The 19,090-nt window shown below is 37.3% G+C and overlaps 1 protein-coding gene and 1 long non-coding RNA gene across 2 annotated transcripts; one reads left to right on the top strand and one right to left on the bottom strand.

The window, feature by feature from the left end:
* Positions 1-435: 435 nt before the first annotated feature.
* LOC141281080 (uncharacterized) lies at positions 436-13,275 on the top strand. Its single transcript, XR_012335509.1, has 4 exons — positions 436-612; positions 3,584-3,705; positions 9,677-9,836; positions 13,139-13,275. It is a non-coding gene; the product is annotated as an uncharacterized lncRNA (long non-coding RNA).
* Positions 12,703-18,006, bottom strand: eomesa (eomesodermin homolog a). The gene is made up of 7 exons (XM_065284933.2): positions 17,869-18,006; positions 16,354-17,192; positions 15,878-16,032; positions 14,948-15,069; positions 14,342-14,500; positions 14,179-14,240; positions 12,703-13,851 (listed from the first exon to the last, which is right to left on the bottom strand). Exons 2-7 carry the CDS (start codon positions 17,055-17,057, stop codon positions 13,074-13,076), a joined length of 1,980 nt encoding a protein of 659 aa, XP_065141005.1. The 5' UTR covers positions 17,058-17,192; positions 17,869-18,006; the 3' UTR covers positions 12,703-13,073.
* Positions 18,007-19,090: the final 1,084 nt, after the last annotated feature.

Below are 19,090 nucleotides of genomic sequence, written 5' to 3'. Positions count from 1 at the left end.
TCTTTATATAATTTATTTAACATTGCACACGCCACTTTAATTTTATATTCTTATACTTTTTTGTCTTAAAGGGCGCATTCTTTCTGATCCCATTTTTAAACCCTAGTTAGTGTGTAATGTTGCTGTTAGATCATAAATAATACCTGTTAAATGATAAAACTCAAAGTTCACTGCCAGGCGATATATTTTCTTGAACACATGTTATATTGCCTACTGTAAACACAATCAAAGCTAAAAAACGGGACCTTTAATTATAATTATAGCAAAGCCAAGGTCACATATTGACCTCCCAGGTAAATGTGCACTAATACAGTATAATGTAAAGCTTACAGTCAATTTGGATACAATCATATGCAGTATGCATAAATATATGTTTTTCTGTTGTATAATGTAAACCTTTTTTGATTTTTTTGTTATGTGTCTATATAGACCTGTTGTGAGAAATTTGTCTGGATGCAACTTGCTAGGCACCACAATGACGCAATTGAGTCTAAAACTCTTCACACAGTGCCAAAAACTTCAGGAACAGCGAGACAGACAGATTGTACAAAAACCTGGATTCACGTGTTCAGCTGTTAGGTACAGACACCACCAGTCGGAAGCGGAAAAACGGTGAGTCTTAAAGGAATAATTCTCCCTAAAACATAAACATGAAGATGATATGAAAGTAGCCAAAGTTATTGGATATAACAACAGTTAGCACTCTTTTAATATAGGGGACAATACAACACTTGAATTTGAGAAATGTTTAAGTTGTGGTACTGTTATCAGGTTTAAATGTTGGTCAGAAATACAGATATATGTTATTTAATTGTGATTTTAGCACTTGATTTTAGAGATATCTGTCTTTCCCCATTCAAGTATAGTCTTATAACTCTGTTGAAAATGTTTTCAACAATAGTTTATACTCTATAACTGTATAAACTATATTAAAAAAATTGAATTCTTGTTTCTAACCAAAATTGAAGTTAAAATAACAGATATATATGTGTGTGTGTGTGTGTGTGTGTGTGTGTGTGTGTGTGTGTGTGTGTGTGTGTGTGTGTGTGTGTAATTTGAGTAATTCTAAATGAACACATTATTGAGTAAATTCAACTTAATTTTATAATGTATAATCCACTTAAATTTGTAAGAAGGATTCATTTAAAGTCGCCATGAAAATAAAATGAAAAACTGTCATTTGTTTTGTAATATTGTGGTATTTTTTTTACAAATGACTTATCTGTGAGCTTCAATATTTAAAAAAAATTAATGTGCCCTCATAATCTTTAATTAAAAAAGGAAATCTCCTCCCCTCTTCAAAATGATCTTTCTTTACTTCCAGTCATATATTATGACAGGTTGGGGGTCCCGGAGAACATCACTACGATTAGGAATAAGCAAGACAACCCAACTTTAAATGATCCAATGAGATCTCGATGGACAAATTCAAATCCAGTCCTGCCTCATTTCATTTCAGAAGCCGGTTCAATCCGATATACGTCACCACGGGGAAAATTAGGCAATCAATACTTTTGTTTCATGGAGACTTTAATATATATATATATATATATATATATATATATATATATATATATATATATATATATATATATATATATATATATATATATATATATATATTCATTTACATGAATGATTTTGGTAGACATTAGGGTCTTGTAGTTCCCAGCATGCTTTGCATGGGACTTCATCAGGAGAGTAAAATTTAAAACGGTATTTCTGTTTCTTCTTGAAGTTTTGTAGTTACTATTGTTCATAAGAGTGGCGCTTGTAGGTGACACAATGAAAATCATAATTTGTGTTAATTCACTTAAGTGAGCAATAACTGTTCTAATGCCAGTACCCAGATCAGTCTCTTTTTACTTGCTCATCATAATGTGGTATATAATGATAAATATGTAAAGAAAAGAGGTACAATTCCAATGTACTGACGCGACTTCCCTAAATGTTTGCAGTTGTGGACTAGGGCTGGGCAAAATTTTTCAATTAATCGTTTTTTTAAAAACCTGGTCGATTCAGAATCGATTCTCAAAGAGCAGAATCGATTTTTTTTCTTTCATATTTATTTCTGCAAACATTGAACGAAAGATTAACGTTAATCGAATTACTAGTCTTCTTCACAAGATGTCACCCTCTTTTGTGCCTTGCGCGATGTTATCTAGGAGAGAGAGGCGAACCTGTCATTCATTCATTCAGTGCTTAAAATGGCAGTTTCAGGTGCTTCATCGATTTTATTAATTAACCACTTGTAACCTGCTGTTCACTGTTCTTTTTATTAATATAGTATTTGTAATAAATGTATATTCATCGAGTTGAATCGAGAATTGAGTATAAAAACCGACCCAAGAACCGGAATCGAAAATTGAATCAATACCCAGCCCTATTGAATCGATACCCAGCCCTATTGTGGACCATGTATGGTTAAGTCATATATGAATGAATAACATCAAGGCAGGTTGTAATTATATGAACGTAAAGAAATTATGACCATAAACAAAAAAATATTTTAATATTAAGGGAAAACTATAGTTTTGGTGTAGCGAATCTGTTTTGAAGTTCGATATGAAGTGTTTTCCAGACAAGAGGTTCTAAATGTATTTGAATCCCTGTGAGGGTTTTTTTGTCTGGTCTGGTCTGGTCAATGCTCAGAGCTTAAAACTGGCATGTTACTGCTTCAGTTCCCAGAAGTAGTGACCTTTAATAGATCACCATTGTATAGTTCAGTGGTTCCAAACCTGGGTCCAAGGGGGGCGCCAGAGTTTACAAGGGGGATGTGATATGCTTAACCCTTAAACAGGCAAGAGTGGATAACGATTTTTGTATCATCTGCACTTATGTAAAAGATATTCATTGTAATTTTGTAAATATTTGATATATTCAGGATTTTATGAGTTGTATATCCCAGGATACATTGCCTATTACGGTATAAAAAAGGACCATGTCATCAATTTTTATTTGCAGCAAAAATTAAGTGATTTTGGCTTCTTCTCTTGCTCTAAAACATGCCATACATATTTTTTCCTCCATTTTAAACAGTATAAACAACAGGTTTACTAGTAACAATACATTTAAATAACCAACTAAATGTAAGTAGGCCTAACTAAGAATTAGCAGTTCTGAATGTCTTCATTGGCTTCATGGGTGCTTTTCTTCCTCCACCTGCAATTTTTTTAGATAATAACAATTTGGTAAATTATTTAGCAATTGATTAATTATGCATACTACCTGAACTACCCCTCAATGTAAACTATATTTCATGCAGAGACCTCTTATTGGCTGCAATTCAGAGGAATGCATGCCTTACTTAAAGCAAATAATGTTACCCACATATTCAAGACAGACCAAGGTTTGATAAGTGATATAAAGATTTGATTGAAAAGTCTTTTTTATGCCCCAAACATGACACTGAAGACAACATATCCCGTGGTGCACGTTGCCTGTTTAAGGGTTAACCCTTCATTTCTCCAAGAAGACTTACCCTATAATAAGCTCAGCATGTTACAGTCATAAAAAATGACATTTCACTAGCAGCAATAAACAAAGATTTACTTCACTCCTGCTTGTCTGAACCTTGCTGCAGGTGGACATCAGCTGAAAACAGAGATGGCATCATATAATCTGGTCTTTGGGCAGCGTCTTGGCTTTGACTCTCAGTTTCGAGATGACAGTTTATTTTCAGCGTGACAATCACCTCATCGGCAGGTTGGTACAGTATCTTCACCATTACAGAAAGTTCACAAGAATCCCAACAGCCGCTTAGCCACTGTACACAGTGACTCAGTGTGTGAAATAAATGCTGCTGTAATTTTAGCAGTTTCACTATTTCTGTTAAAAAGGACAGACTGGATTTTGGGCTGAGAAATAGTTTAGGAAAAGCTTACAGTACATCCACAGTGACTTGGAGTTGAATTATAACAGAGTCAATCCTCCTGGATTAATGTACTGTAAGGTTAAATGCTTTAACGGAGGGCACAGTGGTGTTACTGTATTTCCAACTGTAGGGCAATCCTTGTGATGATTGAACCGGTAACCTGAATCTTTTATACTTAAAGGTGCAGTGTGTAAATTTTAGCGGCACCCAGTGGTGAGGTTGCGAATTGAAACCAACAGCTCAGTCCACTGCTCACCCCTTATTTTGAAACGCATAGAGAAGCTATGGTAGCCGCCATTGGAAAAACATGTAATTGACGGAGACAACTTAGTAAAAAAAGTTTGTCCGTTAAGGGCTTCTGTAGAAACATGGCGGCACAAAATGGCGACTTCCACATAAGGGGACCCTCGGTGTATGTAGATAAAAACGTCTCATTCTAAGGTAAAAAAAAAACATAACAGTTCATTATATAAAGGTCTTTATACACCCCTGATAATATAGTTACGTATATTATTTTGCATTTTTGTCAAGAGATCCTTCTAAAAATGACACACTGCACCTTTAAAGTTTATGAGCTTATCTCATTTAAACAATAATATACATAATGTACATTAAAAATGTGGTGTCATGACATTTCTGGAAAATTATTGGACTTAAGGCGTTTTCTGAAAAATGGGTGAAATATGCGGACTTCCATTTTCTCACCTGGCAAATTCTGTTTACTTTTTCTATGCATTCATCTAACTAAATGTAGAGTAGCCAGGCCTTTATACTGAAGGCAACTAATCACCAATTAAAGCAACCAGACCGGTTTGGAACCAGTAAATCATTTATTCATGAACCTCTCTAAAGTTTATAACAACACAAACAAATATCTCTTTAAATTCCGTTAATTGTTTCAAGCAAAACTCGCTGCAAAAGATGCCATACTGGGATTGCTTAGCAAAGATAATTTATAAACATGAGACCGGATGGACTCAATTTTTAAACAAAGGTATTTTGTTCCGTTTAGATTTTTCATGTTCGTTCTATGTGCACTGTTGTCCATGATGAAGTTTAATGATTCATTGCGCCGCCCACCACAGTCCTGCGACGTTAGATCAGAAATGTCTTGTCTGCAAGTGTTATTTTTTACAAAATAGAGTAACGCGAGTAACAAACTCATTTAAATTTCAGTAACTGTAACTGCGTAACTTGATAAAAAAATAGTTTGTTACATGCTCGTTACCGCTAAAAGTAGTGGAGTTACAGTATGGGTTTCAAAGTAACTACCATCACTGTTTATTACAATCCACACGAGTGGGTTTATAATTTACAATCAACAAAAACATTGCAAACATGAAAATATACAGATAAAAATATGCTTTCCATTGTCAGTTGCACTCCTTTATGTGTCTGGCAACCCGAGAGGGGGTGGGTGAAAACCCATCTTCAATATTTTAAATTTAGATACCAAAAGGTCAATCTTACATACAGCTCATTTAAAGATCGCTACACACACATCTCCCAGAAATCCTGTGTAATTTAACCAATCAGAAGACGACTTTGAATCTGCTAACGTGTTTCCAGTTAAGCATGCCGTATGCAGAAGTTCAGCCAACGGTCTGTGGGCATGCCGTCTGACGCTGAAACTAAACAAAATGCAAGAAACCACAAACTAAGAACTTAAAGTTCTGTATAACACAGAGTTTATTATTATTATTATTATTATTTTTTTGACAGAATTTAACCTCTGGTTCTCCACAACACAGTTGGTTTGTCATAAGTGGGACCAACAGGGTCAACAGTTCACCATCTGCTCTCAGTCACTTACACTGTTCATCCCACTGTGCTCATTATGCTTATGAATATTTCACACTTAAACATTTCACAATTTTAGCACTTAAAATTAGAAACAACATTTTCATTGACGTTCCTGATAGCCATTGGTTAATCTGATCACTCTGGTTTATTTTGCACAACATTATCTTTAACTTTTCTCTAAATGATGTGTGCTCACCAGAGTTGTGCTATCCAGGTTGGAGGTTATCAAGTGTGTTGCGTTTGGTCCCTGGGTGACGGTAAAGTAGCATCCCAGGTCCCCCAGGGCGCTTGAGGGATGTTGTCTTTCTTATTTTCCAGCGGTTTGGACTCTACTGGGACATCTAAATCTGTCGGACGCTCCTCAAAGTGCCAGTGCATTGATTTCAGCCACGGCAACTTTCCAGCTCGCCGGCTATGGACAATACACTCCCTGTACCCGCACGCGCGCGCACACACATGAACGTCTTTGCACATTTCACTGGAACTTGTTTGTGGTCATGTCAGAAGCTTTAGTGCTGCAGTGTGTCTCGTGGGACAGCCACAGGAGGGCGCTGGTACAGAACGATGCCCTTTGACCTGCCATTCTGATCCAGAACAAATGATGTGATAGTTTCCTTTGAATCTGTATGTGAGCGTGCATGTGGACTGTCTCGACCGGTGGGTTGTGTGACCTATAAATGGGGTCGTAGATGGCAGGGAAGACAATTCGGTTAATAAGACAATGTAATCGTGCAGGGTTAGGATATCAAAACAATCGTCATATCGACATATCGTTTCCCCTTAAAAACCATAAAAAACCGAAGCGAAGTAAAATAACATGAGATGCAGATTCATTGCAATGAGGCATAATCACTTAAAAAATGGTGGGGATATTTTCAACCCAGCGTTGGGTCAAAAAGGTATGAACCAAACCCTTAGGTTGTAATTTAACCTATGCTGGGTGTTTTTGAGTTGTTTTAACTCAAATATAAACATTTTGGGGTTAATTGTCCCTTTATGTTCCAATGCTGGGTGGAAAATACCAAATTACATTTTAAAACCAAACCTGTTGAGCTTTTCAAAGGGACACAGCGAGAGCCTGATCTCATCTGATTAAATCATAATCAAGTTTATGGTAATATAAAAACATTTCAGTGTTTATTATTGATAAACAATCTTGTTGGGTTTCACTTGCTGTCCAGTGTAAAATCTGATAGAAACTCGGTTGAGCTGCAGTATGTGTGTGTCATCATGTAAAATGTATGTGTGGTTTGTGTGTGTGTGTTCAGGTTGATCTCCAGTGGTAGACCCCGGACCCTCCCTTGACAGTGAGGGGTGTCTAAAATCAATTCAGTGTTAAGTGCAGGTCTGAGCAGGGGCCCCGTGCTGTTATTCATGCACCACTGACTCAAATCTTACACACACACACACATACACACATAGGCTGGGCAATCTGTGTGATCACAACCCAATACAACACCCCTGACCTCCCAACATCAGACTAGATAATCTATAGAGTCTGATCATTAACTGATCCAAGAACAGACTCAATGCAGTGTGATCTTTGTACTATCTTTGATTGTTTGTCATGCATGTGACCCTGGACCACAAAACCAATGGTCTTTTTTTAAATTGAGCTTTAAAAATAATCTGAAATTTAAGTAAATATTGATGTATGGTGACAATATTTGAAAATCTGGAATCTGAGGGTGTAAAAAATCAAATAAACATTTTGATATATTTACAGTAGGAAATGTACAAAATATCTTCATGAAACATGAATTTTTTTTAACCCATACTCTTGGCTATTGGTTCAAATATACCTGTGTGACTGGTTTTGTGGTCCAGGGTCACATATTCATTTACAAACTATAGGAATGTATTGTAGTGTGCTTTTAGTGTTTTTGGACTTATGATGAATGTCTTACACATTATTTCATAAAAACAAATGTGTAGGTAAGGCAAACTTTGTAAAATCTTGCAGTAATTTGAATGTTGGTTAAAGCTGATGTAGGTTACAAGAGTTATAGCAAATAATGATCAAATTAAAAATAGAAGTGTTACCATTGAGATGAATAGAGATGCTTATAAAAGTGAACTTGACCTTTGGCCTACATGTCCAGGTCATGAATTTACTCAAAAGTGAGTGAGTGAGTGAGAAAATGTTTTTTTCATCATCCTGTTTTATTCATTTCCTGTGTCATTCAATTTCGAATAAGCTAGCCTTATGATGAATTTACTTAATTGTAACATGTACTCTAAAAGGATTTCTCCACTTTCATGAATAAAATCCAGATAATTTACTCACCTCCATGTCATCCATGTTTATGTCTTTCTTTGTTTAGTCAAGAAGAATTTTAATTTTTTTGAGGAAAACATTCCAGAATTGTTCTCCATGTGGTGGACTTTAGTGGACCTTAACAGTTAACCATTTCACTGCAGCTTTAAAGGACTCTAAACAATCCCAACCGAGGCATAACGGTCTTATCAAGCAAAACAATCGCCATTTTCAAAAAAAAAAAAAAAAATACTTTTAAACCACAACTTCTCATCTTGCACTAGTCCTGTGACGTGCCAGTGTGACCTTACACTGTTAAAAATTTCTGTAGAAATTACAGTATTACTGTCAACGGTTTGCCAGTAAGTTGCTGTAGATTTAAATTGATGTTATTTACTGGCAACAATTTGTTCAAAGTTAAATTAACTTTAAGCATGAACAAGTCTTTATCTTTACAGAATTAAACTAAAATAACAGCCTCATGCAAGAACCAAAATCTGAAGGAAAAAAACAAGAACGTTGATGAGGATTTCTGGTTCTCAGAATGCTTTGCATGAGGCTGTTATTTTAGTTTTATTCTGTAAAGACAAAAACATTTTTAATGTTCATTTAAAGGGGAACATATCATGAAAATCTGACTTTTTCCATGTTTAAGTGTTATTATTGGGCCCCCAGTACTTCTATCAACCTAGAAAATATGAAAAAATCAACCAAGTAACTTAGTTTTGGTAAACCATTTTCTGCAAGCATGAGGAAAAAATAAGACATTGAAATTTGCCTGCTCTTGTGATGTCAGAAGAGGATAATACCGCCTCTTAACTCTTTCGCCGCCAGCGTTTTTTTAAAAAGTTGCCAGCAAGCGCCAGCGTTTTTCATGATTTTCATAAAAGTTTAATGCCTTCCAGAAAATGTTCTTCTTTAAAGGTGTAGCGGAGGATTTTTTCAAATTTTAGAAAAGGACCGCCTTCTTCACTTTTTTAAAAAATGCAATTGCGCAACACTGCTGATTGACAACTAGGAGGACCAATAGTATTGATGATCCACCCGGAAAAAGAAAATCCTCCGCAATACTTTTAAATATATAAACATACAATATACCAAATGAGTTTTTGCGGACCACTTGCGGACCATTTTAAACAATAAACTGACACAAACACATCAATTAGTATTATTACACATATGTCGGAGCGGTCCTCTTTCCCACACTTTTTTAAACAGTTTTGCATACGTAATGTGTGACCTTTCGTCATGGCTGCAAGATGAGAAGTTTAAAAGTACTTATTTTGGGTGAAAATTATGATGATTTCGCTAGAATAAGACTCTTATGCCTCAATTGGGATCATGTAGATCACCTTTGAAACTGCATTGAAACTGTAAACTGTTGAGGTCCACTAAAGTCTACTATATGGAAAAAATCCTGGATTGTTTTCCTCAAAAAACTTTATTTCTTTTTGACAAAGACATAAACATGGATGACATGGGGGAATATTCCTTTAAAATTAAGGTACTTTAAAGGTTCTTCACAGTGATGCCATAGTAGAACCATTTAGTATTTAAATAACTATTTCTTTCTTAACCTTTTGTAATTTAAAGAACCTTTCTTCCCCATGCACTTAGAACCATTTCTTCAAATGTTAAAGATTCTTTATTGAACCTTTTAGCAAAAAATGGTTCTTTTATAGCATTGTGAAGTACCCTTTTAAGATAGATGTATGAGGGTCATTTTTATATTTCCCTTTCAGAATCCTGCTGTTTATACGACACTGGACTGCTTCAAACACACCTGCATGTCAAAGCAGATCGTAGTAAATCTGGATCAGTGTTTGGAAATCCCTTCAGGTGCCTGATAGCTCAGGATCAGGCCATCGTGTTTCTCTCTCCTCGTTTACATGCAGAGCAGAGGTAAAGTGTCTATTGATTACTGTTGTTCCTGCATTAATGCATGTTAGTGTCGCATGTCGATTGACTTGTTGTAAAAGAGCCGGTCCTGTCCTCCCAAAGCTCGTGTGCGTGTGATCCATTAGCTAAACCAACTAGACAACATCAGACATCCTCCAGGACGATTCATGAGGAATTCCCTTACATAGCACCACAAAGCAGGGATTAGACTTTCCTTTAGAGGTGGGAAAATCAAAACACGCCTGGCACTGTATGTCAGGAGATTGCATCATGTGCAACTCTTGTGTCAGAAATGTGTATTTTGGGGAAAGTCCATCTAATCCTCTGATGCATGAATTATTAAGGCAGTCGTGGCCTAGTGGTTAGGGAGTCGGGCTTGTAAGTTGAGAGTTCGAGTCTCACGGTCGGCAGGCTGTGGTGCAGTGATAGCTGCCCCATGTTCACGACTTGCAATGCGTGTGTTTACCACTTCTAGATGGGTTAAATGCTTATCATACATTGGTCATTCACTTTCACTTTTATTATTAAATCAGTGTACAATAACAATAATTCAAAATCTAACTATTTTGAGTAAGTTATACATGTGTTCTGCAGTAAATATTCAGATGACTACTTTTATTTTGAATGATGTCATAAATTTTGAGTAATGGTCAAAGGTCACCCATGTGATTTGCATATGACATCACAACATGAATGGTAAACATGACCTTTAAAGATCTGTCCACTGTAATGGTATGATTGTTTAGTATTACTGTTTTGACTTTGTGTACATATTGAATTAAACAAGTATTAATTTACCTTCACTTATGAAAACTACCCTGATATTATCATAAAAACATGTTTTTGGTATAATGATTACCATTTGTAAACCAATTATGATTTTAACTATGGTTAAACCATGCTGTAAGCTTACAAAGCCATGGTACATTTGTGGTAACCATGCTTTAACTATACCTTTGGTTAAAACCATTGCATAATCACTTGCTATTTATTTAATGTACACGTCATTCAGATATTACCAAACATAAACCATTTAAAACAGATCTGACATCTCGGTGTTATTTTAGGCCTTGTCTAATTGTGACAGATCAGTTTCCTTTGACAATGCCTGCAGTGACAGCTTCAGCAGTAATATCTGCAACTGCTCGTGAACGTGCATCTGCCATCGACAGCCGCCTGCCGCGCGCGTCCTCGTTCCACACAGATGCTCGTCACCGGCAGGGGTTCGTACACGCTGCGCGGGGCGGATCGCGGTGATCCGGTGTGGCACTTTCTGACACGGGTGGTGAAGGAGCACAGAACATTTTTAGCCCGCTACCCCCATCAGTACCCCCGCCCGGGGCAGATGATCCGCGCGCCATCGGGAGCTCAGCATCATTAGAAGGTGTTAATTGGAGTTAGTCGGAGTCTTCGCTTTCTGTCAAGAAGTCTGACAACAGAATTCATTAGACTTAAAAATACCGCGGCATTGAGATGAATTCAAGAGGGATTCGCTGATGAGCTGATAGACAGAGTTGAGCTCCGACAGGGGCCAATTTCCCATTACAGATGCCAAATCTATAGGCCCCAGCAGCCTCGTGCGCGCATCTTGCTTAAGAAGTTTATCGGCACGACCCGCGTATCAGCGTTTTATTTGTAATTTCACACTTACATTTCTCTTTTTCCGAACAAGACAGCAGGAAGGAACTCATTTGACACCTGGTTAAGAAAATTTCATGTGACAAATGTTGGACAGTTCTTAAAAAAAAAATGAGGTCTCATTTATGCGCTCTTTAACAATATCAATAGTTAGAATTTATCCTACTTAGAAAATATATATGTTTTATATATAAGACATTTTGTGTTGAGGGGTTTCTGTTGAAAAAACATGTCATAATTTAATCCTTTTCATTTCAATTTAGTTTTTAAACGTTTGATATAAACAGCCTTAATAATAAGTTCCAAAAGCCTCAAAATGTGTTTAGTAATAAAAAAATATTATTTAGTCGGTTCTTCATAAAACTTTAAACGCATGGCATTATTTAGCACAGAAAATGCAGTTTCTCCTATTTAAATAAACACCCTGGTACTAATATAAATAATTCTTTTTTTGGACAAATTGTTCTGTTGAGCTTTAATGCGAGATTAGATTAGATTAGTCCTGAAATCTAAATGTGTTCAACAGGAGTGAAACTTTAAGCAGAGATGAGGAACTGAACTCACACTTCGTTATACTTAAACCCCGAAATTTCTCTCGATCATCCAAAATAACTCCGAAGGAGAAAAGGCTGTTAACGCTGGAGTAAAACTCCTTCTCGAAAGAGTCAAAAGACAGATAAAGAAATAAGAAATGGCCGAAATTAAATAGAGAAACAACGGTGGTGACTTTGCGGTCGATGTGTAGATAAGATCCTTCATGTTTCTGCAAAACACAAAACCAACGGTAACAATCATCCGATTTATTTAGTCTAACATTTGTGTGTTTTTTTACATTAAAATACTACGATTAATAAAATATTGTTCGTTAAAAAAACTCAAACAATCTATTATAAAAAAAAAAGAATCAATATAGATCGATTGTCTAAGACATTTAAATATGTTTAAAATTTAATCATTATAAATGTTCGATTTTTTACATTAATAAAGAAACTGTTTTTTTGTACTGTGCTTTGTAAAGACTAAACGAATTATATATATATATATAAATTTGACGTTCATTCCTGACGATTTGTGACATTTAAATTTTATTAACTTATGGGTGAAACCATATTTCCATATTTTATAGCATTTATAGCCATCAAATCATTTTAATAATTTGATGCATTTCTAAAATAAAAGCTGCAGACAGATAAAATAAAAATTTTAAAAGGATGAATTAAAACACAACTAGTATGAAAAGCACATTTTATTCCACCTTTCATAACAGTGCCATGAGAACATTTGTACAAGATACATCACAATCTAAAGTGCACAAATACTGTACAACAGAGTCTTAAATAAAAGGAAAAACCGCAAAAGGTTTTTTTTTTTTAGAAAAATAAGATTAAAAGCAGAATTTAAGGGCATGCTTTAAAAATGAAGAAAAAATTAAAACCCCCAAATGTTTCACAAATAAGCAAAAACTGAACAAGCACTGGGGAGTGGGTGTGGCACGGAGCTTTGGCACCTGCAGGTTAAAAGGGTTAAAAACACAACATGGGCAGAACACTTCAAACAAAATATGAAAGAGAATTGATAAATGATCTGAATCATCAGCAGTCTTTAAGGGCTTGTATAGAAGGCATAATAACCCATAGCTTTATGACTCTCTTTGTTGTACTCCTCAGAGCTCAAGTCCTCACACTTAATAGTGGGTGAAGCGTCTGTACTCGAACCTCCAGGTGAAACGCGCCTCCTCTTGCACGCCGCCGCGTATCCACCGGCGTCCCCGGAATCTACGACTTTGAGGACCGGCGGGTTCTCCATCCAAGGCCCGGTTGAGGCGGTTGCCGGTGCCGCCCCAGAGCTCTCGTCCTGTAGCTTGTCTTTTGAGGAGAGCAGATCGTCGGCGTACGCGGGAGGACTCGGCCGAGGTGACCAGGGCAGGCCGGTGGTCATCTTCCTCTGATACGAACTTCTGCTGCTCCATCCGGCCGCCATGGAAGCGAAGGCAGAGTCGGGGTAATAGCCCAGAGCGTGGGGGCTCTGCAGAGGCAAGGGCTTAATGCCATAGGGCAGGAGGCTGGAGGCCGAATACTCGCCGTCGTAGGACAGGTCAAGTTTGGTGGAACCTCCGCTTTGTTGGACGGGGCCCACGAACCAGCGCTGGGCAGAGGCAGAGCTCGCAGCAGAGTCCTCGCTCTGAGGGGACAGCAGGCCGTTGGTTTGCGGCACAGCACGTTCGCTGCCATAGAAGCGGTGATTTTGCGGCAGGTTGTTCACAAACTGGTCTTGGAAGAAGGGCTGCATAGCATAGCGGGCACCGGGGACAATCTGGTGTGACCGTGGAGAATCAGTAGGAGAGGGGGTCAGTCTGTCACTCTCTGGAGCCGTGTACATCCTGAGAGATAAACACAGGACATGAGAAAGACGCGTATTTAAGTAAATAAATTATTATTTGTACATATTAGTACGTAGCATTGTACATGAAACAGGGGGTTGCAAGGGATATGGTTATCTTTGCAGAACCTTCAAAGTTGTCTTGTTATTTTTAAAGGACTAAATTTGGAAGAAAAGCAGGACTTGGGGGTAAGTGACTAAAATCTAAACAGATATACTCATTTTTGTTTACCAATCAATTCTGTTTTTCATATATAGTAACTGTTTTCATATTATTTCCTAGAAGCAGTGTAAGAAAGTGACGGTTGTCTGCATGGAAGACACTTACGAATCATAATTATCTCTGAAGCCTTTAGCGAAGGGGTTGTGGTCGATCTTGAGCTGTGTGATCTGCAAATAAACAAACACCAGGAGCTGAAGAGCAGCACAAAAGCAGAAGTGGCTGTATGAAGTTGTGGCTGTATGAAGCTGTGGCTGCAGGTTCTGCTTACGTCTGTGTTCTGGTAAGCGGTTACAGCAATAAACTGGTTCTCTGGGAATGTAAAGGTTTGCGTTTTAGCTTCGTTGCTCATGTCTTCCACCCCATCCTCTGTCACCTCAACGATGTGCAGCCGTGGCTGGTACTTATGCAGGGACTGCAGGACAATCATCTGTTTTAACACACATACACATAGCATCAATGTTTGTGCAAAGGTTATGGCCAGCGCTTGCAGTTAGATAGCAGCATAGAGGTGTCAAAGCCACACTGAAGACCTCTGAGCTGACTGGAAGTCTACACACACACGCACACGCACACACACACACACACACACACACACACACACACACACGCACACGCACACATACACTTTTCACCTAAGATGCACAAAAAAAAAAACATCAGTTCTAAGCAGAAGATTTCCACTAATATTTCATGGTATTGATTTTAAGTTTATTTCTGGAATTTTCGCAAAGACAGCAGGATGTTTCTTTAGGCTTTAAAACATAATTTTTTTATGTATGGCAGCATGTAGCTTTCATTCCAAATATAAATCTAATACACATCGAATGGTGTCTTAATAACATTTATCTTTTAATAATTGTTATAAATTGTTTACCTGAGTATTGTTGTTATTTGCACCTTTGTTGTTGGTCAGTTTCAGTTTGCCAAATGATATTTCTTGTCTCATCCAGTGTGCACCTGTGTTTGGTGATTCTGGGTGAACATAAACCTTGTTTCCTACAACAAAACAAAATTACATGCATAAAAAAATTTGCTATTAAATAATGTTAGCATTAACAGAATAGAGGAAAAGCACAACCTCACAAAATAAGACAAGGAACATTAGCTGTGAAAATGTCCTGCATGAAAAACAGATGTATTGTGACTAAGAGCTATTTGAATAATTTTAATAGAGATAGGAGAATAACACATCCACCCCCGCGTGCCATTCTGTGTATGAAAGATGCAAATCGCTCACGTTAAACGTGAAACTTCTTTTTGCACAACATCGCAAACACTCATTTCAAACTGAACAAGAGGTTGTAGTGTGAAAATTGTGCACGTCAAAAAAATTAAATAAACGAACGAATCCCATAAACGTTTTGTGAACATTTTAATTTAGCTGGCAAATTCTTACAATTTTGAGAAGACTTTAAATATTATTGCTTTAATTTCGTTCACTTTCGTTTCCACGTGTTGACATTCATATTAAATATATTAACATTAATAAAAACAATGCATTATTATTTGTATCCGACTTTTCATACCTTCAACCAACCTTGTTTAATAATACAAAATCGAATGAAAATATACATTTTCGTAAACTTAGTATTTTGTTTTTAATTTCTGTGAATTTAAATTTCGATAATTATTCGATAATGCAGTCTTTTCAGGTTTACCATAATTATGTATTACACTTGTAGATAATTGTTGCGCGGAACATATTTATTTCTGCATGTTTGTAACCAGACACAACTGTGTTGGACAGATTTTGCAAACATATGGGCTGAAATTATTTTCACATTATCCCTTGAATTTTTCTCACCTTGCATGTTATTGTCCGCTTTCCCGCAGGTGACCCATTTTCCGCCCTGAAATCTCCAGTGGTTCGGGTCGGCCAGAACAATCTCCACAAACACATTATAATGTGCGGTCAGGTTCAGTCCAGTTATATTAAAACTCAGGAAGGGAAACATTCTCCTGTAAACAATATATTTTTTAATACAAACGAAAAGTATTACTATAAATTCGTTTTTATAAATATATGTGCTTTTGAAATGCAACTCTATATTATATTTTGTGATTAAATTAAGTAGTAAATTGTAACATATTTATTTTTTATATATACACAAATATATGGTCTTTACAAGTATATTTCTTTATAATTTTAATCGAAACACATTATATCATAGGTTATATCCCCGTAAACATTTTAATTTTAAACCAATCCCCTTTATAAACTATTTTCAATAAATTAACGAATAGAGAAGACTTTTAGTAAAAACATTTAACTCATCATACCTGCCCTGTTTGGTGATGATCATCTCTGTTTGATGTCGATGAAATTTCAACCACAGGGGTCTGTTACACAGGTAAACTTGCGCCCTCGCCGCCGAGCCCGAACCTGGGATGGGCATTGAGCTCAAACTGGAGCCCGGTCCGGGATATGACGGATAGAGGCAACCGGGACCCTGTGCGAACTGATACCCGCTTCCAAACTGACTACGACTGGCGCACACGGCAGACGAGAAGCCGGCGGGTGGAAGAACCGACCCGTAATGCAGAGACGAAGAATACCTGGAGCCGTTAGAGCCGCTGTACACCGACCCGGTCTGACCTCCGTACGGGAAGAGAGAGCACGGATTGGTCACGTCGGAGCTCGGTTGGGTTGAAGATATGAAATAGCGATCAGTGCCCAGTTCGTCAATGTTGTACCGGCGGGCGCTAGAGAGGTCATCATCTCCACTGGAGATTACTGGAGAACTTTTCCTCCCGTCTCCCGATGCTTTATTCCCGGCAAATGTCTCACTCTCACCCTCATCCAGCAGCGCGCTCCCACCGCTCAGGAACTTTTTCTGCTCGGGTTCCGTTCGATCCATCTCCTGGAAGTCGATCTGTGTTGACCCTGGGCTGCTGTTGTTGGTGCTCTCTGAAGACGTGGACAGGTTGTAGAAAGTCTTGGGTAAGTTGACAGATGCACCAGGGAGGATGCTTTCTAACTGCATGCTTTAATGAAGGGATATTGAGATGAGGATCAATCAAAAGCAGGCGAGATCAATAAGTGGATCACACCAGGACGCGGCACCGTGCGCCCCTCACTTTGACCTCTGATGCGATACCTCCGGATTTTCAACTGTAATCTGAGAGTGACAGAAGAGTTTGAGAGAGTTTAGCCTATTTATGATCTCACACGGGGGGCGGAGCCTTGATCATTCCTTCGTTCTGCCCCTTCATTTTGTAATTACATTTACAATCATTTGCATATTTTTAAATTTAGAGCGTCCATGTTATTGGATGCAAGAGAACGAAATCGATTATTTATTTAAACACTGTTTTGGAAAGCTGGAACAAATACGTTTCCTGCTGTTATTTTTATTTGCATTAAATACCTTTATTTTCTTATTCTTTAGATTTTAGTCTTAATTAAAATCTATATAGTAAATGAGCTAATTTGAAAAAGCTGTAATGAAACATCAACAGCTTTACATCTCCAAACATCTGTGGAGCCCAATATAAACCCAAACATTGTTCTTTTTTATTTTTTTATTTTAATGAACCATCAAGGATGTGCATATGTTTCGACTACATTTTTTGCATCGCGTTTCAAAATTCGTTTCCAGCCAATAAGTGAGTGTTAATTCGAGACTGACCCCGAACCCACAGAGGAACCTGTAAGTGTCTTGACACCATTTTAGATCCACTGAAAACAAAACAATTATCGAGTCTTTCTGGCTGACCTGAGAACAGACTTATCTAAATATACCTGAACTTGCCGACCCAAATAATTAACGAGCGATTCATAATGACTCTACTCACCACAAAACGTAAGACACCGGCATGCTGAGAGTTTCACAGGTAGAGGGGTAAAAGAGTTCAGCTCTCTGTCCGGGTCACTGTGTTTGGGGTAATCACGGCGCACGTGCGCGGGGTATCAAGGGCATTTCTTTCTTCCTCACGAGTTAATTGGCTTTTTCTTCTTGTTCTCGACGAAGTGGCGTCCAAGATTTTGGCGACTGTTGATGTAAGTTCCGTTTGCTTTCCTCAATATAACGCTTAGACGAAACGCTGGAAAATACGTGAGATTTTATACCCTATAAAATAGCCTACGCATTGTGTATTTTACATGTTTTAGTGTCTACTATGTGTTTTAGTGTGCATTTCTAGTGAGAAGTGTATTATGGCGTTTATTTTTAGCGTTTAGGCTACACGAGTCCAGTGATAAACACAAACTGCAGGAGATTGTGTTGTGAGCACGCGGAGGTGAGTGTGGCGCGCACGCGTCACCTGAGGTGCGTAAAAAAACTGCGCCTTTAATAACAAATGCAGCCTGTTTAAAAAAATTATCGTTTTTATTTAAACAATAAATAGATTTGAACAATACATTTAATAAATATAATGAATAAAAATAATTTAAATACATTATAGCTTATATTTTATCAAAATATTAAATTAATAAAATACAAAAACTATTAAATTAACGAATATAGGCACATAAATAAGAGTTTTTATTTATAAATAACAAATTATATTAATTTTAAATAGCATGTTTTTGTGATAAGCTATTTATCATATATTTAACAAAAAAATAAAAAACATTGATGTGTTGCTGTTAAACGTATACCACCTTAGCCATTTAATAAAACGCAAGAATATTTAGCAAAATGTCCCAAGGATGCAAATAACATCCGAACACGTTTTTAAAACGAAAAAAAAAACACACCAGGTCAACAGATGGAAAAACAATTGAGCCCCAGTTCACCATAAGGTAATATGTGATTGTCTTGATCATCAGGCGGTGGTAATAAAAAAAGAGAGGGGCGGGGGAGAATCCCACCCTGCTCAACCCCTTTCCAAGCTCAGGGAAACCGGCCAATTATTTTTCCGTGTGAAGGAACCGGTGATAGAGAAGGAAGAGACAGCCGGGCGGAAACACGCCGCCTTATTAAAACCCTTCAGTAGCCCAGCTAGTGCATCACGGATATATTTGATATTAAAAAGCGGGAGACATGCAAAATGACCACAAAAACCTGTCTGACAT

Source organism: Paramisgurnus dabryanus, chromosome 19 (assembly GCF_030506205.2).
Source record: "Paramisgurnus dabryanus chromosome 19, PD_genome_1.1, whole genome shotgun sequence".
NCBI lineage: Eukaryota > Metazoa > Chordata > Actinopteri > Cypriniformes > Cobitidae > Paramisgurnus > Paramisgurnus dabryanus.
This window is presented reverse-complemented; position numbering and strand designations above follow the sequence as displayed.

Excerpts from the sequence above, each read along its gene's own strand:
- eomesa (XM_065284933.2), bottom strand. The coding sequence starts at position 17,057 with ATGCAGTTAGAAAGCATCCTCCCTGGTGCATCTGTCAACTTACCCAAG. Across the intron at positions 14,501-14,947 it reads CAAATAACAACAATACTCAG|ATGATTGTCCTGCAGTCCCT; the intron begins GTAAACAATTTA and ends GTGTTAAAACAG. Across the intron at positions 13,852-14,178 it reads TTCAGAGATAATTATGATTC|GATGTACACGGCTCCAGAGA; the intron begins GTAAGTGTCTTC and ends TTTATCTCTCAG.